Raw genomic sequence first — 24048 nt, forward strand, 5'->3', positions numbered from 1 at the left:
TCAATATGTCCATGGGGCGGGGAGGGGAGCACTGTCCAGCTTCCCCCTGCTCGTCATGCCTCAGGCCAGCCTGGAATTCCCATAGAGCACCGGGTATATACAGCACTTAAACAAAGAGCTGGAGGAAGGTTCTCCCAAGATTTCTGTCTCTAAACATGGCATAAAAGGATAGAAGAAAGGCTGGGATTACTCATACATGGTGGTTTCACTCAAGGAAATCTGTCTAAACCTTCCCCAGTTTTGGGGTCTTGCACTCTGTCGCTTAAGAGCACGTTCTTTGTTTCACGGTAAATCTGCCAACAAAGCAGCACTCTCTGTATGTAAAGTGGGTGTGATGGCTACAACACAGTCTTCATTTCAATTCTCTTGTCTGGGGTTATTTACATAGATTTGAATAAAATATTTCAATACCTAGTAGATAGATGCTATGAAGAAAATCCTTTATTCGGGAACAGTCTTGAGGCAGGCCTCTGGCGCAGTGGCTAAAACACTGCTCTAAGCCACAACCCGTATCAGAGTGCCTGGGTTCAAGTCCTGCCTCTGCCTTCAGCTCCAGCGTCCTGCTGATACGCACCCCAGGGAGGCAGAAGGTGACACCTCAGATGTGTGGGTCTGTGTCACCCACGTGGGATACCCCGATGTAGAACTCGTCTTCTGCCTGGCCCGACCCAGCTGTTGCGGGCATTTGCAGAGTGAACCTGTGGATGGAAATCTTTGTCTCTGTATCCCTCTCTGTTTCTTCTCTGCCTTAAGATAAAAAAAATGGATAACTGACTGACTGGAAAAAAAAGAGCAGTCTTATGATCAGTTGGAGCATTCTTAGATTCTACATGAATCACATCATTTTCCACAAAGTTTAAGCCACAGATGCAGGAAAATGAAAGAGCATTGTGAGGACAGAATAACTACTAAGGAGTTAAGTAAATTCATCTATCTGTCCATTCATCCAAGAAATATTTATTATACACCTTGGACAAGGCACTGTGACAGAGAAAAGACTTGGGGAACTGACTGTCTTACAGATAAAGTTTACCATCTGATAGTACTTGAAATATTTTGTTGCCATGGACCCATAGATTGAGGACCCAAAGATTAAACATTGTTATTAATGTTTAATGTTGTTGCAAAAGCAACAACAACCCCCCTCCCTTTATTTTTTTAAATAAACCCATGGTACACAGGTTCCTTTACAGGACTTTAAGTTCATGAGCTATTCAAATTAGATCAGAAAGTATACAAAATAGAGGATACAATTTAAGGTTTTATCTATCTAGCCATTAGCACAATTTAAGAAAAAAATTCAAAAAACCCTAACATAACAGTGGAATTCTGGGGTCATCTGGTGCTAGCCCGTCAACTGGAATAAAGTTCCTACCATTTATAAAGGTTCAGAATCTGCTTCTAATTTAGGTTTGGTCAAAATTCCATGGCTTCCTAAGGAACAAATGCAGCAGCCTGAGAGGAAGTACATACCAGAAGGACTGAAGTATTAATGTAAGAATATTCAGATGCTCTCCTTATCATACCCTGGCACTGCCACCCCAGCCTTTCCTAAGCCTGGAGCTGAGGTGGAAGAGAGAGAAGCTGTCTCTGTGCTGGAAGGCAGCTGCTGACAACTCCTTTACCCTTCACGATGGAGAATTGGGAAAAGGATTCCACTTGGGACACAGGACCCCATTACAAGTCTAGGGATGCCTAAACCCCACTCAGTCAGGCTCTTGTATGAACATTGCTCACCTCTGCCATTGCTGGGGCTTGGAAAATGGGCAAGGAGATACCCACCAGAACCCAGGGAGGGCACAGCACCGAGAGGCAGTGAAGGAGCAACCCTGGGGACCCTGACTCTCCTGCAGGTCTACAGATGGGGTTGCTCAGAGAGGATGAGATGCTGGTGGCTGCATTCAGCCAGGCGTGGGTGAGCGTTTCAAGGGGACACTGGTGCCTGGAAGTGAGTCCTCTTCCATGCAGCCTACCGAAGGCACTACTCATCCATCCACATAGAAGAAAGAAGTCCTAATAGACAGGACTGAGAAAGAGTTGTCTGATACCCAAGATCGTTCCTAAACATCCAATGTCACACATTCCTTTCCTGAAAAGGGGGCCCATTTTCCTCAAGGCCACTCAGATACAGCCTGGAGGAGGAGGGCGCTCCGTGGCAGGCCACTGTTTGGAACTCCCTCAAGGCAGAAGCGAGATGGGAGGTCCTAACCCGAAGGCTAGAGGACGACCAGGATGCTGAGGCAGGAAGCTCCAAGCTGTGTTATGAACTTTTAAGACAAGGTATTACCAAAACCTCCCATTTCATAGCTAGTCTGTAAGCATCAGTGACTGGGAAGGAACTGAAACCTTAGTAAGGAGTTTATTCGTCTGTTCTTGACTTCAGACATAAAGTAGTTTATAAGTAAAGAAATGTTACCTTCACAGAGTTTATGTCCTGGATGGGAGAAGAGGGCATTATAAACAGCCCAAAACCTGATTAACAACAAGGGCCTATGACCGTTCAATTCCTAATGCAATCCCCAGGCTTCCAACTAACAGGAGTGGGATAGTAGAGCAACAAAGAAGTGAAGCCCTAGGAAAGGTCATTCTCCCCAGTGCCAATCTCAGAATCGCACCCAGAGAACAAGCTTAACCAGGGATGAGCTTAGAGGGCAAAACAGATACAGTCAGGGGGATAATCAAAGAACCCATTCTACTATGCAGGAGAGAGCCTCAGAAAGCCTGAAGCCTGGGCCTACTGGGCCAGGGTTCCATTGGGGCCAAAGTCAGTGTCTTCAACCTCAAGGTAGACAGACAAGCTGAAGTGTGTTAGAATTGGGATTTTAGGGGGCTGGTGTTGTGCTTAACCCGCTGCTTGAGATGCCAGCATCCCCTACTGGGGTACCAGTGAGAGTTCTGGCTGCTTCACTTCCAATCCTGCTTCCTACTAACAAACCTAGGGGGTTGACAGATGATGGTCCAAGTGCTTAGCCTTTGTCGCCCATGTGGGAGACTTGGATAGCATTCCTGGCTCCTGGCTTCAGCTTGGCCTAGCCCTTGTTGTTGTGACCATTTGGGGAGTAAACCAGCAGATGGAAGGTATCTCTCTCTCTCCCTCTCTCCTCCCCTCCCTTATACCTTTCAAATCAAACAATCAATCTTTAAAAAAAATTTTTTTAGGAGTTACTCATACCTCCCTAAACTGGTGGCCATGTAGTCAGATTCTCCTAAATGTTTCAGTAAAAGATAGAAAGGTATAAAATATTAAAGAAAGCCTCTTTGCTTGGAAAAATTCTCATAAGCATGGTTTTATATTTCACTGGGACCTGCTGCAAACTGGGAAAGCTTAATGTGTGAGGAGAGCTGTTAGCCCCTGTGTTGTGTAATCAAGTGAGTATCTATAGCTTCCCATGTATCCCCAAGTAAAGAAACTTCAGATTTTCTAAATGTTGTGCTGCTACCTTTCCATCTTCCCAACATGCACACACTGTCCTCTCATGAGGTGTCAAACTGGTGTCAGAAGCAACACTGATGTATAGAATATCTTCAAGGCTTTGCCAGAATGTCGATAGCTACTTTTGAGATAACCTTTAGACGCAGCTGAAGTTTTATAAGTAGGAAGAAACCCCAAAGGAGCTGAATTTCATTTTGATTCTCATTGAGCCAAATCTTCTTGACAGAAAGAACCAAATAACAAACCAACCAACCAAGGGGAATTGAACAACAACAGAGGCTTCAACTATAGGAGAGGTAATGAGAATACTAACAAATTCAATATAAAACCCCATCATTAACTGACTTTTGCCTTTAAAAATGTCCTAGAGATACTTCTTCTGTGTTAAAAATTTATCTGTGAGGATTTACATTTACAAATGAGAGGTATATTCAAAATATTCATAGAAAATGTGTATTCTGCAACACTATGCATGGATTTAAACATTTTTATACCAAAATAAACTTATCTTTTAGATTTTCCACAGACTTTTTGAAATACTCTTACATGTGGACTACCTGCCCCCTCACAGGCAGCTGGATCATGGAACTCTGTCAGTTAGGAGGAAAGAACAGCAAATGTGGTGTTCAGATTACAAGAATTTTTAAAATGACTTACTAATTGTATGAGGGACCCCTTCTCTGGAAAATAAATAGTATTAATTCATATAGAAAACTTCATTTGTGGCACATGTAGAACATTGTTCTTGAAGCTTGTTCACTTGTTATCTCCCTAGGTAAAACAGCTGATTGTCCCAATTAAATATATCTGATAAATAATTAAATTAAATATATCTGACTAAAGCTACAAATACCCTATTTCTACAATTATCCATAATTCAGAAGTTAACTATGTTAAACCAGAGCTCAGAAAATACAATTTAAGTGTTAAAAATTAAATTTGGGCCGGCACCGGGGCTCAATAGGCTAATCCTCCACCTGTGGCGCCAGCACTCCAGGTTCTAGTCCCGGTCAGGGCGCCGGATTCCATCCCGGTTGCCCCTCTTCCAGGCCAGCTCTCTGCTGTGGCCCGGGAGTGCAGTGGAGGATGGCCCAAGTGCTTGGGCCCTGCACCCCATGGGAGACCAGGAGAGGCTCCTGGCTCCTGGCTTCAGATCAGCGCAGTACGCCAGCCGTGGCGGCCATTGGGGGGTGAACCAATGGAAAAGGAAGACCTTTCTCTCTGTCTCTCTCTCTCACTGTCCACTCTGCCTGTCAAAAAAAAAAAAAAAAAAAAAGAAAGAAATTCAAAAATTAACTTTGGGGCCGGCGCTATTGCATAGTAGGCTAAGCCTCCACCTGTGGTGCCGGAGTCCCATATGGGTGCCAGTTCATGTCCCAGATGCTCCTCTTCCAATCCGTTCTCTGCCTTTGGCCTGGGAAAGCAGTAGAAGTTGGCCCAAGTCCTTGGACCCCTGCATCCACGTGGGAGACACAGAAGAAGCTCCTGGCTCCTGGCTTCGGATAGGCCCAGCTCCAACCGTTGTGGTCATTTGGGGAGTGAACCAGTAGATGCAACACCTCTCTTCTCACCCTCTCTCTGTAACTTTGCCTCTCAAATAAATAAATAAAATCATTAAACAAAAAAACCTTTTTTATTTCAAAAAATTTGTAGGGGAGAGAGAACCTTTTCAGCCTAAGGTAAGCAGGAGAGGCTGGAAGCAAGTACAAGGGCCTTTTGAGGAAAGACAAAGTATGCTGTGGGTCAGTGTGGTTTACGGCCCTGAGTTACACAGCTTCTGAACGTGAAGATGGGGGTTGGGAGAAAGATTCAGAGTGTGAACCTCTCCTTTTAGTAATAGATCGCAAATATTATAAGCAAAATAATTATGGTATAGATACACATGGTATACACATGGTGTGTATCTATGTTATGGACACAGAGTGTGGAGTACCATATTCTTCTATTTATTCCTGGGTAGACAGCTAACGTGGCCAGCCTCAGCATTTGCTAATAAAGGACCTTGGAAAATAATACAGATTGCTGTATGCAGGAAAGAATCTCTAGGCCAGTGCAGCCACTTAAAAAATAAATGTTAGTGAATATCAATATGCCAATTTCCATTAAATGTTTATTCAGTATCTTGTCATCATAAAGCTAGGTTTTTTGGTCTGACTGAAGGTTCCAAATAAATATAGCAAATAAAAATCTCCAGGACTACCACTCCCCCATGTAGATTGTCAGTCTATGCAGTTAGGGGACACCTGTGTCAAATGGCAGCCATTTCAAAATAAACTACCAACCACGGCCTGACCAAGCGTACGTAGGAAGAATAATGCCTGGTTAGCTCGCTGGGATTTCAGTAAAAGACCACATCCCTCGTATCACATTACTGGACCCTATCTATGCACGACCAAGAAGAAAGTGCCTTTGTGACTCACCCCTGTGGAGATCACACAGTCGTCACAGAAGGCAAAACTGGGGCTGCATTCGAACTGATCCCTGCAAAGAGGTAGCTATCAACACCAAACATCTCTAATATTTTAAGTTTCTAATTTCTGCTTGTTTCTTAATGTGAAGACTCCAACCTCCGGAGATGAGCACTGGCAGATGAGAGGAGAAGCATCTGGGCCACGTATTCCCTCCTGGCTGGGTCTCAGGCCGGCTGCCTTCGCTGCTCTCCCTGGGGTCAGCTCCTCTATGGCGGCCTCTTCCACAGCCGTTTCCCCCACTTCTGTCGAGGGCTTCCTTCCCTGGCTCTTGTGGCAATGGGTGCTAGCTCCTTCTACCCCAGGGTACATCCCCACCCATCATGGTTTCACTTAACCCCACCCACACCGTGGACAATGGCGCCCCTGTTACCGCCTTTTCAGATCACTGGCTTTCTCCTGGGACCACGGCTGACACAAAGAGCTAAGGCCAATCTTGGAAAACATAGATCATTCCTCTTCCAATCAGTTTTATAAAACTCTGCCATAAGTAGATACCACACGGCCTATATTTTTTAATTCTTTGAAGGCCACTTTAGGCAGCTTCAGCTAAGAGTCTAACAAGAAAAGAAAAAATATTTTAAAGTTTTGGACAATGCTGCACAATATCATCTTTAGAAACTTAAAGCTATAACACATGGTACAGAGTCCCTATTAAAACAAGGCAAAAAATAGAGTCAAATTAAAAATATCAAGATAACCTCATCACTTTTTTTTTCAAGGTAGAGTTACAGAGAGAGGGAGAGACACAGAGAGAGGTCTGGTCTTCCATTTAATAGTTCACTCCCTAAATGGCTACAATGGCCGGAGCTGGGCTAGGCTGAAGCCAGGAGCCAGGAGCTTCTTCCAGGTCTTCCAGTTGGGTGCAGGGACCCAAGCATTCGGGTCATCCTCCGTTCCTTTCCTGGGCACATTACCAGGGAGCTGGATGGGAAGTGGAGTCGCCAGGTTTCAAATCAGCACCCATAAGGGGATGCTGGCGCTGTAGGCTGTGGCTTAACCTGCTGCACCACAACACTGATCCCAACCTTGTGACTTCACTTCCAATCCGGCTTCCTGCTAGTATATCTGGGAAAGCAGAGGAGAAATGCAGAGTCACACACAGAGAGAGGACAGACAGAGAGATCCTCCATCTGCTAGCCTGGCTGAAGCCAGAAGCTTTCTCCAGGTCTCCCACATGCGTGCTAGGGCCCAAGCACTTGGGCCATCCTTGGTTGCTTTCCCAGGCACATCAGCAGGAGATGGATCAGAAGAGAAGCAGCTGGGACTTCAACCAGCATCCATCTGGGATGCTAGCACTGCAGATGGCAGCATAATCCTCTGCGCCAGAGCTCTGGCTCCTCTAATATTCTCATCACTGTCCTGCTGTATAAAACATACACAAGGTAGGGGCCTGTGCTGTGGTGCAACAGGTTAACACCCTGGCCTGAAGCGCTGGCATTCCTTATGGGTGCCAGTTCGAGACCCGGCTGCTCCACTCCCTATCCAGCTCTCTGTTATGACCTGGGAAAGCAGTGGAAGACGGCCCAAGTCCTTGGGCCCCGGCACCCGTGTGGGAGACCCAGAAGAAGCTCCTGGCTCCTGGCTTCAGATCGGCACAGCTCTGGCCATTGCGGCCAACTGGGGAGTGAATCAGTGGATGGAAGACCTCTCTTGCTCTCTCTCTCCTCCTCTCCTCTCTCTGTGTAACTATTTCAAATAAATAAATAAATCTTTTTATTTAAAAAAATTTAAAAAAACATACACAAGGCAAGACCTACAATCCTTTCGTATCCTATCAGCTGAGGATAATACAGGCAGGGATCAGGGACCACTGCATATTTCATGTTGTTCTCTCTCCTTCAAAGTGGTGTTTAGAAAATTATCCTCTGCCGGCGCTGTGGCTCACTAGGCTAATCCTCCACCTTGCGGCGCTGGCACACCAGGTTCTAGCTCCGGTTGGGGCACCGGATTCTGTCCCGGTTGCCCTCTTCCAGGCCAGCTCTCTGCTGTGGCCCGGGAGTGCAGTGGAGGATGGCCCAAGTCCTTGGGCCCTGCACCCCATGGGAGACCAGGAGAAGCACCTGGCTCCTGCCATCGGATCAGCGCGGTGCGCCGGCCACAGCTCGCCGGCCGCGGCAGCCATTGGAGGGTGAACCAACGGCAAAGGAAGACCTTTCTCTCTGTCTCTCTCTCAATGTCCACTCTGCCTGTCAAAAGAAAGAAAGAAAGAAAGAAAGAAAGAAAGAAAGAAAGAAAGAAAGAAAGAAAGAAAGAAAATTATCCTCATTCTGTGCTCTCTTTACCACGCCTTGTTAACATGCTAACGCTGTGGTTGGCCACAGGACAATCTGCTGTTCTGGGTCCTTGTAGAAATCAATCATCCTAGTTTTGATACCAGCTCTGGAGCTTTGGTTCTGCTGGAGGTGACTCCATTGCTAGCACATGACTCTTTTCTTCAGAACAGTTCATCAAAGCTCTTTTTTATTCCCCTCTTAGGCCTTAGTGATTGGTTCAAGGGTAGCCATGTGAACCACCAGAGCCAACCCAAGGCCATCCCAAGTCATTAGCAAGGATTTAGGAATCAGTCCCTGCTGATTTGGGGGCTGCACAAAATATAAGATCGGGGGAGTACAGCCACTGCCCCTCAAACTGCCACAGCCAGAGAAGGGACGGAGAAATGACCAGAGAGCAGAACCCTGGCGCAAGACGGAGTCCTCACTCCAACACCAGAGTTGTCCATTCCTGCATTTACAACTGTGTGCTTCCTGACTCATGCCAGTTTGGGTTGGGTAACCCCCTTGAAAAGCCGTACACTATAAAATCAAAACACGATAGACAAACTGGGTGTGACTGCAGCAATGTGGTAAGAGAAAGACCTCCATTTTACAGGCAACTCTAGCAATTTGGCCCTGAGACAACACTGGGGATTTTGTCACCTGACGAGTTCGAGGGAAGTGCTGCTTTGCTGAAGTCAGAGCACAGGACGTGTGCATCACTCTTGGTGCTAATGACGGCAGCATTTTTAATACCTTAAACTGTTCTGAAAAACTTTCCCTACTTCCTTCTTTTTGAAAAGGAACATCTCAACATTTTAAATATCTGCTAAATACTTTATGTCTGCAGATGAACCCACCTGCCATTACTTTACGGCCAATAAGCCAAGGCAGGAGATGAAGTCAAAATCTGGGAGCAGGAGTGTGTCAGGTTGGAGTCGGAAACTTGAGAAGTTGGGGCAGGGGATTAGAAAGATTCCTGCGGACCAAAATTAGAACCGAGTCAGCTGGGGCTGGAGGAGAGCAGCGCGGGGACAGCCCTGCGTATCCTGAGGAGGAGTGAGAACACGAGTGCCCGAAATCAGAGCAGGCTTCGTGACTTCCCTCAGCTGAGCAGCAGGATCACCCCAGGGTTCACCCGTGCCCGGGGACTGGCTAGACAACTCCAGGTCAAGGAGACAGGGCAACCCGTGAGCTGGCACGGGCCGGGGGGACCAGAACGCAGGATAAACACCCAAAACCAATTGCACAGCTGGGAAGGACAGGCCAGTATTCTTTTGTGAGAAATTATAATTTTTTCCCCTCAACTTTGCTACTTCTCAAAAGATTAAAACTGTAGATGTATGACATCTGAAGACTAAGAAGTCGCAATGTGTTAAAAATGGTACAAGCAAGTACAATCTACAATCTCACAGCCATTTTAAAATCAAATAACTGAATCTAATTAGAAACAACCCATGACTATTTTAAAATTTTGGAATTAGGAAAGCAGTTGCTTAAAAAATGATTGATGCATAATGTACAGCTGCCTGCAAGACATTTTTCTCAACATGACAGATGGTGCCTTCATCTCAGTTTCTGTCTGCTTTTCAACGGATGGAAAAGGATGTAAACCACAGGCAAAACTGCCTGAAAGATTGCTAAGAAGCCAAATAGGTCCCTGCATGGAGTAGCTGTTCCATATCTCCGGTTGGTCCTTGAAGTCTTGTCTCCTGTTAGTTTTGGTGGTGCATATGCAGGCATTTGCACGTATCCGCACAAGGAACGACAAGGCCAAGGCCAGCTCCTGTTTCTTGAAAGAGCAGGACTGTCGGCTGATAGTCCTGAACTCTCCCAGAGAGAAGCTGTCTGCCGCTCCCTTTCCTGGCCCCTGAGGTCTGAGGCACTCAGACCATCTTTATGTCTACTCTTCTGTCAATCCCAGGATGCTGGAGTCCACAAAGCCAGGCTGGTGTTGGAGCTGAGGACTAAGGTGTGCTGTGCCCCGTGACTTCTTCTCGTCCAGTCTTCCCCACCCCAGTCCTGCTCCACACAGTCTATCACTCATCTTGCGCTCTCCAATTCTCCCAATACCCCACCTTGCCTGGCATTTCCTTTTCGGGGTTCAGTAAAGTCAGATCTGAGGTTGAGGCTCCCTTAAAATGACTGACCAGGACGAGTGGAGACGGCTTGCTCTTGGTTCTGATTATGATTAGCCTCTAGGGAGGCTGTTGAGTCAATCACCATCCACTGTTGCTTACTGCTCGGCCCTGCCTGCAGTGGTCCCGCTGTGCAGCTGGCAGTGTAATCTCTGGTTACGCCTCCCTCTGGAAGCTGATGCCGTCAAGGCGTTCGAGTTGTCAGGGAAGTTGCCTTCAACAGAAAAGGCTTCATTATCCCCCTAGACCCTATACTTATCTTAGAGCTGTCTTCTTCACTACGTCCTGGTGTGAATTATTTTTTACAATGCCAGCCACATACTGACATGCCAGCCCCTGGATCTCACAGTACTACAAAGCATGTTTTTTCCTTTTGTGAAAAAAGAAAAAGCAAAGAGCCCATCTAGTGTATGCTAATACGTTTCCAATATGGTGAGATGAAAGAAATTGACATAACTTCAAAAGTCTGCCTTTTAAAATGGGAAACTCTCCTTAGGGTCCTCTCCACCTTAACAACTCACACATTTTCCTGAATAGAGCAGCCTAAGATTCGTACAGACCTGTCCAAAGGAATAATGAAACCAGGAGAGGTTTAGATGAGCCATGGTTTAGATATGAAATCAACTGTAGTGTTTGGGGTGTAGGATTTTGGTTTGACAATGGTGTTTTAGGGCCTCGTCTAAATCTCAGCAGGATACACCACTGGGTTGGAGAACTCAACTAGAAACCACCTTAGAATGACAGCCATGTCAACTCACTTCATAACAGGTCGTTAAAGTAGAAAGACTGGATCATGTTTTATTTTTTTCCCCAAAAGAATGTTTAATTTAGGCCAAAATTTTTTAGAGTGGTTTACTTAAGTGGGAGGCCTATTCATGCACTTGTGTGCATATGGTTCTTTCTTTTCTTACTTCTTAAATTCTTCAAAGTTATTTTCTTCTTAAAATCAATTGCAAGTAAAAGAAAATGTACTCTACAGACCATGGCAGAAAAATCCCTGTAATTTGTTTTTAATCAAAAGAGAACTCCAAACCTTCACAGTGATGTCTAACAAAGAGGCAGGGGGAAAATTAGGGCCTTTTCACATCAGAGCCAATGCTGCCAGAAGCACACCCACCATTTACGAAGCTTCTCTTAACAACTCACTCTGAACTGAAGCTGCAGGAGAAACTCCATTTTATTTCTTTGTATCTCGAGCCCCACTAACAGCGGGAGGTGAGAGATGGGATGTATTAAGTGGTTCTTATTAGGCAGGAAGCCATAGCAAATGCAAATGACTTGAATCTTACAAACCACACATCATGGGTCTAGTGTAAGCCTGAACATGGCACTCGCCCCAAGGTGAAGACCCCACAGAAAATGCTTAAACCATTTTTGAGACCCATGAAATTCTTTCAATATTAGACTTTGTATTTAATGTGTATCTGCCCTCGGTATGCATACAGTAAAATAAGTAACTGTAGTATCCATAGGCTTTTCTCTTTCAAAATTACTGAAGTGTTTGACAAATGAGCAATACTGGCCAGCTAATCCTCCGCCTTGTGGCGCCGGCACACCAGGTTCTAGTCCCGGTCGGGGCGCCGGATTCTGTCCCGGTTGCCCCTCTTCCAGGCCAGCTCTCTGCTGTGACCAGGGAGTACAGTGGAGGATGGCCCAAGTGCTTGGGCTCTGCACCCCATGGGAGACCAGGATAAATACCTGGCTCCTGCCATCGGATCAGCGCAGTGCACCGGCCACAGCACGCCGGCCGCGGAGGCCATTGGAGGGTGACCCAACGGCAAAAGGAAGACCTTTCTCTCTGTCTCTCTCTCTCACTGTCCACTCTGCCTGTCAAAACAAAAACAAACAAACAAACAAAAAAACAAGCAATACTTTGAATAGTGTATCAAATAGGCCTAACATCTTGAAAACCCTATTTCTATGAAGAACATTCAACGCAACAAAATCCAATGAGTTAGGCCTGGAATTGCGGCTCCCACGTGAACCAATGTAGGCACCTGAAGACAAAGTCAGAGGGAGTACAGCAAGGGACGGAGCATAAAGTTCTGACAGTTTTCACAAACAACACAAAGCCACAAATATCCTTGTATGACCTTAGAAGTCGCCCTCTCTGCTATGCCTTTCATCAGCACAGGTAAGGTGAAGTCTGGTCCAACCGAATTTCCCATCCACTCATGGCATATTGCAAACACACCTCTGCGAAGCACGATCTACCTTTTGCCATGAATTCTGTGCACTGGGCAATTTCCCCAGCTTTAGCCAGTGTACAGCTTAAGACTCCATGCAGATTTGCTCAGGTAGTAACTTGGAGGGCAAAGGAAACAGACCATGTTAACGTTTCTTGCTGTCAGGTACAACAGAAGCTGACAAACCTGGCAACACCATACCTTTCTTCCATGGAGACTTCTTTCCGCTGCTGATGTGGTTTGGTGCCTTCCATCTCCCGGATGCTCACGGCATAGATCTTGGTGGTGTAGTCCACAGCCTTTTCTCGAGCCACATCGCTGTCATAGCCTCAAGCAACACAGACAAGTTGGAGGAGAGGTGAACTGGCTTGCCATGGTTCAGGAGAGCAGGTGCAGGAAATGCGGCAGGCAGAAGGGGCGCGTGGCAGGCTGGGGCTCACCTCCATCCTCCTCTGCGTCGGTGTCTGACTCCTCACTGTCCACCAGCTTGCTCTCCTGGGTCCCCACAAACTCCCTGGTCCAGATCATCAAGGCTGTGTCGGCACCACCCACAGTGAGCAGCACAGAGTCGTTGTGCAGCCATCTCACGTTGGTGACGTGTGCACTGTGTCCCACGTACTTCTTGAATCTCGCGTGCTGTCCCTGAAAGCCAGAAACTAATGATTACCCCAGCCAGGCTCTCATGCTTCCTGTCTCTGGGTTACTGTACACGTCAATTCTGGGGTGGTTTCCACCAGATACAAACCAAACCATTCACTTACGCAGCAATTCCCTAGAAGGTAAGCTCCATGAGTGCTTGTGCTAGTGGCTATCTCTCCTCTTTTTAATTAATTATTTATTTATTTTTTGAAATGCAGATTTAGTGAGAAAGAGAGAGACAAGAGAAAGGTCTTCCTTTTTCCGTTGGTTCACCCCCAAAGTGGCCACTACAGCCGGCCCACTGCGCCCATCCAAAGCCAGCAGCTTTTTCCTGGTCTCCCATGCAGGTGCAGGGCCTAAGCACTTGGGCCATCCTCCACTGCACTCCCGGGCCACAGCAGAGAGCTGGCCTGGAAGAGGGGCAACCGGGACAGAATCCGGCGCCCTGACCAGGACTAGAACCCGGGGTGCTGGCGCCGCAGGTGGAGGATTAGCCTAGTGAGCCGTGACGCCGGCCTCTCCTCTCTTTTCTAAAACAGTATCTGGGGCTCATGTTTGGGGCTCATAATAGGTCCTCAATATATTTCAAGGGAATGAATGAAATGTTAGACTACAGAGTTTGTTTCTGGGAGCCTAAAGCTCTATAAGAAGCATGTTTTTGTTGCTCTCATAAATCCAACGTGCAATCTCCACCAGTCTCCCGTGTGGACTCCTGACGGAGCGCCAGGCTGACAGCTGAGCTCCCAAGTCTTCCCAGGCGCGCCCCAGGCAGTGACAGAAGAGCATCAGCAAGGCACCTCTTCTAATCTGGGGCCTCGACTAGGATTTGAAACACACACCACGGTTTGCTCCAGGGAGAGCAGTGACCGTTTCTCACACTACAAATGCCCACCAACCGATTTAGAGACAAAGTGAGCACTTCAAACAAATACAGCCAAGTAGACATAACCCAAATTATTGGTAACTACCGAAAGCTTCTGGAGCAGGGTGGCCAGGCCACACCACATGCAGGGGTGGGGTACAGAACGTGAACCTACAGCTCACGCCCGGGCAGTCTTGTCAAGCACAAGAAGCCGAAGCAAGAGCCAGAAAGAGCTTCATTCTTGGCTCACGAGCCACAGTCTGGGAAAAACAAAAACAGCTCCAGGGGGAGCACTTGAAGAGACATTTTCCATATTCTCAGAGACTCCCAGGGACTACCTTACGCAATATGGGAAGACAGCGAGCTCTCCAAGGTCAGGAGAGGGCCACCAGATGAGAAGTGCCGTCAGTAAGTGATGAGAAGTTTCCAGAGGGCTTTGGACCAGCATGGAGAACCTGACACCGGCTCCGACACACAGTGGCAAACAGGTGCGGGAAAGTACGTGACTTTGAAGTTCCCTTGCTGAAGAGCTCTCTGTACCTGGCCAGCCCTGCTCTTGCAGCCTGGTGCAATCGGCCACTCGTCCGCAGGGGACTGAGTCGAGGAAGCTTAGTGCGGCAGTCAGGCAGGAAGCATTTCTAGGAAGCCCTGCAGAGCTGTTGGCCAGCAAATAAGCAGAGCAAAATCCGACTTTCCAAGGGAAACTCTGTGTGGCCATGTGAGATCCCTGAAAAATGCAACAGCCAAAGCGGCTGCAGCCAGGTGCCCAGTGAAGCAGTGGCCTACCCTGCACGCCTGCTGCAAATGCAGGCTGGCTTCTGCAAAGAAAAGCAGAAAAGCTCAAGAAAGATTCCTCTCCACACCCTTACTTATAAGAAGGGACACAGCGTTCCCAGGTAGAAGAGAAGAGAATCCACAAAGAAAGGTCCAAGGGAGAAGAAACTGAAAGGGGATCAGAATCTGGTTGTAGAAGGAAAACAAAAAAGTGACACAGAGGAGAAAATGGAAAAAATTCCAGGCCACTGACATTACTCAACCAAGTCAAGATTCTTCCAGCAGGGGTGATCCAAGACTCTCAGGCTAGGAATGAGATGAGTGCTCCATAAACCAGTAAGGGAATTCAGAGTTCCGGGAAGGTTCCAAGAAGCCACCTGTTGTCTTGGGAGGAGGGATGCTTGGAGGCTCCCATCAGGGCCCTGGAGGGGACTCCTTGAAGACGTGCACAGCCCTCTGGGTGAGCTGCTCTCCTGGGCCATCACGTCACCCTGTTCTCCATGAAGCCCACCGGGACCTGCCGCGACACCACAACCCTCCTCTCACACTGAATCATGAAAGGTTGGGTGACACAGCCAGAGCAGCGAGGGTGTCTCCAGGGCACCGCTGTCAGCGCAGTTAGCTTAAGAAACGCCCGAGAGGCTGCCGACAGTCACACAGCCTCGCCCCACTGCACCACACCTCGAACACGGCTTCTCCATCTGTAAAGCCAAGGTTCCTCTCTGCAGAGCCTTTCTCCAAAGCCTCTGAGAAGAAAAGTTGAGGACTTGAAGCACTGAAGGATTTACAACATCAGCGACCCGGTGGTACTGAAACTTCTCTGTCTGGTGGAAGGACCCAGACGTGGAAGGGAAGGAGGCCATGGGAAGCAATCAGCTAGCTATTTACGGGGTAGAATTTGGTTTTCTGGGTGGGGTTTAAAATACTAGAAAAATAGTGATGCTGGCACGGAAGCTGAGAACTTTGTGATTCTTTGGGGACCAACGACTTGAGAAGGCTTTAATCTGTAAATTTCATTAGTAAGGAGGCATGCTTGTCAAGGAAAATGCCTCGAGGAGATGTCTGCTAACTCAAAGGAAAGAAGGAGAAAAATGGTCAAGATGAAGAATGATGACACCTCAGCAGATAACAGACCTTGAACTTTGGACACAGAGAGTACAACAGCAGTAATAAGGTCTCATAAGTATTAATCACCAAGGTATGATAAGGTAGAACTCAGTGCTACAATACAGCAATGGCATGGTTAATATTAGCCTGCTTAGGTTACCACAACAAATTACCACAGGCTGGGTAGTTCAAACAACGTTTTTTTCCCTCAGTTTTGGAGGCTAGCAGATTCAACATCAGGGTACCAACTGCTTTGGTTTCTGGTGAGGGCACTCTTCCTATATGGGGAGAGCTACTTTCTCAGTGTGCTCACATGGCCTTCCCTCAATGTAACGCACATGCAGAGAGCAAGATCTCTGGTCCCTCTTCTCAAAGGACGCAAATTTTACCAGATCAGTCCCCATCATTTTGGACTTTTAACCTTAACTCTTCCATAAAGAGCCTATCTCCAAACACAATCACCTTGCGAGCTGGGGCTATGACATATGAATTTGGCAGGGGCCTGAAGATGACACGAACATGCAGCTCATATCAGACGGTAAATGTAATGCAACAGGCACACAGCAAGTGAATGGGCCACACAGCTGGATGTATTTGTCAGCACAGTGTTCGTGAATTGGGGAAGGAAATCATGCCAGGGAAATCAAACATCTTTCCCTCTGTCAAATCAATCAATCAATCAATCAATCTTTTAAAAAAATTTTTAATGGAGGAAGACAGGTGACTTCTAAATGTTTTTCTTTAAAGATTTATTTATTTGAAAGGCAGAGTGACATGGTAGGGGAAAACGGAGAGAGAGGGAAGGTAGGAGAGGTAGATCGTCCATCCACTGGTTCACTTCCCAAATGGTCACTACAGCCAGCCAAGGCTGGGTTAGGCCAAAGCCAGGAGCATGCAACTCCATCTGGGTTTCCCACACAGGTCACAGAAGTCATAGAACTTGGGCCATCATCTGCTGCTTTCCCAAGCACATTAGCAGGAAGCTGGATTAAAAGTGGAGTAACCAGACTTGAACTGGCACTCAGATATGAGATTTTGCTGATGTTGCAAAGTGGCAGCTAAACCTGCTACACCATAATGCCAGCCCCTTCAAATGCTTTTAAACTATTAAAATACAGTTCTCAGTGACTGTGGTGGATTGGTTCCAGGACCCTCAGAGTAGCAAAACTGCACATGCTCAAGTCCCTCATATAAAATGGCATAGCATTTGTATATAACCTAGGTACAGCTTCCCCAATACTTTAAATAATTTCTAAATTATAGTATGAATACAATGTAAATGCTAGATAAACAGTTATTATACCACATGATGGTGCTTCCAAAAGTTAATGGAATATGGAATTAAAAGATAAATTTTAGTGCAAACACACACACACACCCCACAGAAATCCAGAGGCAGAACAAGATGGCAGTTAATATGCTCCATTGAGAGGCTAGGACCATGGTACAGTGCCTGCAGAACCAGCATCCCACATGGGTGCAAGTCGTGGCCTGGCTGCTCTTCTTCCGATCCACCTCCCTGCTCACGTGTCTGGGAAAGCAACAGATGACCCAAATTCTTGGGCCCCTGCCATCTATGTGGGACATCTGGATGAAACTCCTGGCTGCCCCAGTTGTTGCAACCATTTAGAGAGTGAACCTTCAGATGGAAGAACGTTATCTCTGTGTCTCTCCTCTCTCTCTGTAACTCTGCCTTCCAAGTGTGTGTGTGTGTGTGTGGGTGTGTGTGTATTTTTTTTAAAGGATGCTCCAGTGAATGACTGTCTTCCCATAGACACTGATCTGAACAACTGTTTCCATGCTATAGCACCTTTACAAGAGCTAATGAAGTGGCTGAGAAGTCACAGTGCTTGCTTTTAGTGTAATACCAAGATGCTTTGAAGAAGGTAGGAAGGAAAGAATTGCCCATGTTACCCTTCCCAAGCTCCAAGGAGCTTGGGCACAGACTCAATGCCTCCTGGTTTGGGTGAAGGAGAAGGAATTAAGTCCAGACCTTAGGCTTGAAACCAAGTACCAGGGACACCACAGTACAATCCAGTAGCAGATAGGGCTCTGTGGCACCTGCCCAGGATAGTTTCTGCAGATAAACTTCAGACTCTCTTTAGCAAGACAGATAAGGGAGCAACCCCATGACCTCTGCTCCGACCTCCAGCAGATGCTGGAACAAGCCTCCAGCCCCTGGGTACTACAGCACAGAAGCAAGCACAGGACTCTGCCTTGGGATAAGCACAAGAAAAATCCCAAGGGCCTCTATCACTAGGCAAAGGCTCACAGATGAAACCTCACATTAGGTGGAGACCTGAGTACCAGTGAGATAGACTTGTTTTGGCCTGTATCAGCCCCAGCATGATGAGGGTTTGGCGTGTCTTGACACAAGATTGCATAGGAGAGGAGATTCCAAGATGGTGCAATAGGGAAGGAGTTTACCCCTCTAGTCTAGGGGAAGATAGTTTTAAAAAGTGGAAAGAATGCAATCTCAGGGAAGAGTTAGGGAGAAAACCACAAAGTAAACTCCATGTAAATTAGAGGGACACTGTGGGTCTACAGGGAGGGTGTGGACGTGCACAACTCAGGACCCCAGCAGCTGGCAGCCTCAGCACCAGCTATAGAGAGTGAGGTGAGACCAGACTGCAGTAGCCCAAGCAACTGGCGATAAAGTTGCAGGAAGAGACTGGTTTGAGTCCAGCTTAGATCCCTGGGGGGTGGGGGGGAGGGTGGGAAAGGGGAGGGAGAGTGTACCAGCCAACCTAGAGGGAAAAAAAAAGGGGGCACATTTCTCTCCTCAACCACCTAGCACTGGTGGTTTTTTTTTTCCCCATATTATTTGTTGAACTCTTTACTTAGTATAGAGTTTATCGTATGTCTATAAAGTTAACTGAAAACAGACCTTAATGAAAAATAATGGGAATAAGAGAGGAGGAGGAAGAAGGGTGGGAGTGCGGGTCGGAGGGTGGGTACAAGTGGGAAGAATCACTATGCTCCTAAAATTGTAATTATGAAATGTATTATGTCTACATTCCTTAAATAAAAGGTTTCTGGGGCGGAAAAAGACAAAAATAAAAATAAAGACTGTACAGGACCCGGTGACTGTAGATCCAGGTGTGGCAGCTTAGCCTCAGCCAGTACAGCACTGGAACTGCTTTCACCACCCCTCCCCCAACCTCTGGCAGACAGGACTAAGACCTACATTTCAGGAGCAGAAGACAGGAAAGTGAGTTTAGGGCTTGCCTTGCATTTAGTCCCAGTCCTGCTACAATAAGAACCAGCACCATATAGAACCCAAAGGTGTCCATCCCTAGGCCGCTACTCAGAGACAGGGCCCTTAGACCCGCCCAGCACCAGGCAGAGACCTTCAGCCTAGGACAGACTTTTACTTCATTCCCAGCCTAGGGTGGGCATTGCGAGGATATGGAATATCATGCAGGGTGCCATGGTTGTGAGCCTTAGGTGCGAATCGGCTTAATGTCACCCTAGGCAGACAAAGGACCACTTTCTCCAACCTTGGGCAGTCATCAGGGAGCAAGACTCCAACCACTGGGGAGTAGGGCACGAAAGTGAGCACAAGACTGTTTTGGAACTCCGTGCAGAACTTGTAAAACCCAATGCTAGGAAGATCCCAGGGTCCTTGTCCCCTGGACAGTGCCACAGTGCCTGTAGATGGAGGTCCTGGACCTGTCCTGGTCCCAAGAGGAGACCCATGGCCCCAGAGAATTGGACTTACATCTTGGCCAACATCATCTGTGGCTGGCTTCATAGCTTTAATAATCAAAACATGACACTTTCATAAGAAGTCACAAAGACCAATGGATCAGAATAGAGAAGCCAGAAATTAGTCCACACATCTACAGCCAACTGATTCTCCATACTGTGCTGAAAACACACACTGAAGCAGTACTATCTTCAATAAATGGTTCTGGGAAAACTAGATATCCACACTTACAAGGCTGAAGGTTGACTGTCATCTCTCACCCTATACAAAAATCAACTTGAAATTGACCAAAGACCTAAATACAAGACTTGATAGTATGAAATCAATAGAAGCAAACAGGAGGGGAGACACTTAAAAGACATCAGTGCAGGCCATGCTTTTTTGGATAGGACTCCCAAAGCACAGGCAGCAACAGCAAAACCAAACAGGATTGATTATATCAAACTAAAAAGCTTCTGCACAGGCAAAGAAACAATCAACATAGTGAACATACAAATCAACATAGTGAACACACAGTGGATAGAAGGGGGAACATATTCTGAAACTATGCATCTGAGAAAGGATTAATATCCAGAATATATAAGGAAATCAAGAAACTCTACAACAAAAATGCTCCAGTTAGTAAATGGACAATGGGCTGGCATTGTGGTGCAGCAGTTTAAGCCACTATGTCACTGGCAATCCACATGAAGGCTGCTTCAAGTCCCAGCCCCTCCACTTCCAATCCAGCTCTCTGTTAAGGTGCCCAGGAAAGCATTTGAAGATGGCCCGAATGCCTGAATGGAGTTCCATGCTCCTGGCTTCGGCCTGGCTATGCCTGACTATTGCAGCCCCGTGGGGGAGTGAATCAACAGATGGAAGACATCTCCCTCTCTTTTCTTCTATGTAACTCTGCCTTTCGAATAAAATAAATCTCTTTTTTTAGACTTGTGTCTAAACTTTTTTTTTAAAAGATTTATTTATTTATTTGAGTTATACAGAGACAGAAAGAGAGGCAGGCAGAGAGAGAGAGAGAGAGAGAGACAGACAGACAGACAGAGAGGTCTTCCATCCGCTGGTTCACTCCCCAGTTGGCTGCAATGGCTGGAGCTGCGCCAAACCGAAGCCAGGAGCCAGGAGCTTCCTTCAGGTCTCCCATGCGGGTGCAGGGGCCCAAGGACTTGGGCCATCTTCTACTGCTTTCCCAGGCCACAGCAGAGAGCTGGATTGGAAGTGGAGTAGCTGGCAGGCAAGCCGGCGCCCATATGGGATGCCGGCACTGCAGGCGGCGGCTTTACTTGCTACATCACAACACCGGCCCCAATAAATCTCTTTTATAAAGTTTAAAAAGTCAAAAAATAAAGGAGCCTAAGACCTGAATGAACATTTCTTGGAAGAAATGGCCAAGAAATGTTTGAAAAACAAAAAACTCAGTATCATTATTTATCAGGGAAAAGCAAAAAAACAAAAAACACAATGAAGTATCATCTTTCAGTTAGAATGGCCATTAACAAAAAATAACAAATACTAGTGAGGATGTGGAGAAAATGGACCCCTTATACACTGTTGGTGGGAATCCAAGTAGGAACAGCCATTACAGAGAACAGCATGGAGGTTCCTCCCAACATTAAAAATCGATTCATCCTACAACTCAACTATGCCACTTCTGGGGGATATGAAAAAAATCTAATCCACCCATCAAAGTAATACCTGCACTCCCATGTTCAATGCAGCACTATCTACAATGGCCAAGATGTGGAACCAACCTCAATGTCTACCAATGGATAAATAAAACACATGTACACAATGAGTCTTATTCAGCCATATGAAATTAATGAAATCTTGATATTTGCAGCAAAATGGACAGAAATAGAGATAATTATTTGCTAAGCAAAATAAGACATAAACAAAGACAAACATGGTATGCTTCTCCCTCAGTATGTGAAAGTTTTAAAAAGTCACTCTTAGGATGGCGTTTACTAGAGGCTGGGAAGAGGTAAGGCAGGGGAAACAATGGGGGACAGGGCAGTAGGCACCACCAAAGACAAAGGGTTAAGTTCGGGTCCCACAGCACAGTGGGTGATGGCAGTGCACAGGCACGTACTGCATCCTGCATTTAGAACTCTGAGAGAAACTTGTACAGGTTCCAGGGAAAAGGAAGTTGAAATGCTAATTGCCTTCTGTATACATGGGTTGAAGTTTTGCACCATACTCCAAGCAAATATACAAGTATTACATTTAATTTAAAAATTTTAAGTAACCTATAGTCATCAAGAATTTTTAAGAAGTTGAAATTCATGCATTTTTTTTTCCATAATAGTATTTTCCATGAACTTTTCGAAGATCTCTCATATTGTTCAGACAAGAAGAAAAAATCTGTATAGTACAGACACAATTTTTTTTCTGGGATATTTACTCTCTACAGGTGGTTGAATCCATAGCTACAGAGCTCATAGATATATAGAGCTGACAGTATTTCTTCAATCAAATCTCACATAGTGGGGACAGGTAACTGTTCTTTGGGACACCTGTATCCCTTGTCAGAGTGGATGGTTCAAGTCCCTGGTACTCTGCTTACAATCTGGCTTCTTGTTATTATGCATCCTGGTAGACAGGAGATAATAACTCTACGGTTTGGTTCCCTGGCACTCACATGGAAGGCCTAGATTGAGTTCCTGGCTCCTGGCTTTCGCCTGGCCCAGCCTTGGTGTTGTGGGTGTTTGGAACCAGTAAATGGGAGCATGCACTCGCTCTCTTGCTCTTGCTCTGCCTTTCAAATAAATGTTTAAAAAATTTAAAACATGGTACAGTGTGATTCACCAATAAAAAACAAATTCAACTTGTTATAATAGAAAAACATTTGTACAGCTACTTCATAAATAGCTAATCAATAGATAAGGATGTGGTTCAGTATCACTAGTCATCAGAGACATGTACATTTTTTTTAACTTTTATTTAATGAATATAGATTTCCAAAGTACAGCTTATGGATTACATTCCCCCCCCCCATGACTTCCCTCCCACCTGCAACCCTCCCCTTTCCCGCTCTCTCTCTCCTTCCATTCATATCAAGATTCATTTTCAATTTTCTATATATACAGAAGATCAGTTTAGTATACATTAAGTAAAGATTTCAACATTTTGCACCCACATAGAAACACAAAGTGAAAAATACTGTTTGAGTACTCATTATAGCATTAAATCTCAATGTACATCACATTAAAGACAGAGATCCTACATGAGGAGTAAGTGCACAGTGACTCCTGTTGTTGACTTAACAAATTGACACTCTTGTTTATGGCATCAGTAATCTCCCTATGCACCAGTCATGAGTTTCCAAGGCTATGGAAGCCTTTTGAGTTCACCGACTCTTATCTTATTTAGACAAGGTCATAGTCAAAGTGGAAGTTCTCTCCTCCCTTCAGAGAAAGGTACCTCCTTCTTTGAAGACCTGTTCTTTCCACTGGGATCTCACTCACAGAGATCTTTCATTTAGGTGTTTTTTTTTTTTTTTTTTTTTTTTTTTGCCAGAATGTCTTGGCTTTCCATGCCTGAGATACTATCATGGGCTTTTCAGCCAGATCCGAATGCCTTTAGGGCTGATTCTGAGGCCAGAGTGCTGTTTAGGACATCTGCCATTCTATGAGTCTGCTGTGTATCCCGCTTCCCATGTTGGATCGCTCTCCCCTTTATTTATTCTATCGGTTAGTATTAGTAGGCACTAGACTTGTTTATGTGATCCCTTTGACTCTTAGTCCTTTCATTATGATCAACTGTGAACAGAAATTGATCACCTGGACTAGTGAGATGGCATTGGTACATGCCACCTTGATGGGATTGAATTGGAATCCCCTGGTATGTTTCTAACTCTACCATTTGGGGCAAGTCAGCTTGAGCAAGAGACATGTAAATTAAAAACACAAGTAGATACCACTGTATACTCCCAGGATAGCTAAATTTTATGTCTGATAAGACTGAATATTGGCAATTGGAACTCTGCTACATTTTCGATGGGAATATACAATGATACAACCACTTTGGAGGAAGCCTGGCAGTCTCTTAAGTTAGAATACCAATTTTCCTCCTGACTCAGAAACTCCACTCCTTAAGAAAAGGAAAACATATGTCCGAAAGTCTTGTCCAACAATGTTCACAGTGATTTAATTATAACTAAAAACTGAAAAAAAGCATATGTCTATCAATAGTCATATGGATTTAAAAAAAGCCTGCTATTTTCATTCAGTGGAGTTCCACTCAGCTATAAAAATGAACAAACTATTATTGCATGCAACCAGATAAATCTCAGAAATATTCTGAGTGAATGCAGCCAGACATAAAACAATACCCACCTGATTATTCAATTTATGGGACAAGTAAAACTAATCTATGGAGTAACATATTGGAGTGGTTGTTTCACCTAAGGGGAGGGTGGGAGTGGAGACCAGCCCAGAAAGAACATGAACAGTCAGCCTTCAGGGGTGACTATAATGCTCTATAT

General features: G+C 45.8%; 1 protein-coding gene across 16 annotated transcripts in view; it reads right to left on the reverse strand.

Moving 5' to 3' along the window:
• Positions 1-24048, reverse strand: part of EML6 (EMAP like 6) — a 388832-nt gene that overhangs the window by 90905 nt on the left and 273879 nt on the right. For all 16 annotated transcript variants that reach the window (XR_011386640.1, XR_011386638.1, XR_011386639.1 and 13 more), the window contains 2 exons: positions 12921-13122; positions 12682-12808 (listed from right to left, as the gene is read on the reverse strand). Coding sequence is in view for 8 of the 16 variants with exons in the window: in XM_070069105.1 (XP_069925206.1) it covers positions 12682-12808; positions 12921-13122 (329 nt within the window). In the remaining 8 variants the exon portion in view is untranslated. The remainder of the gene's footprint in view (positions 1-12681; positions 12809-12920; positions 13123-24048) is intronic.

This window comes from Oryctolagus cuniculus, chromosome 2, assembly GCF_964237555.1.
Source record: "Oryctolagus cuniculus chromosome 2, mOryCun1.1, whole genome shotgun sequence".
Taxonomy (NCBI): Eukaryota; Metazoa; Chordata; class Mammalia; order Lagomorpha; family Leporidae; genus Oryctolagus; species Oryctolagus cuniculus.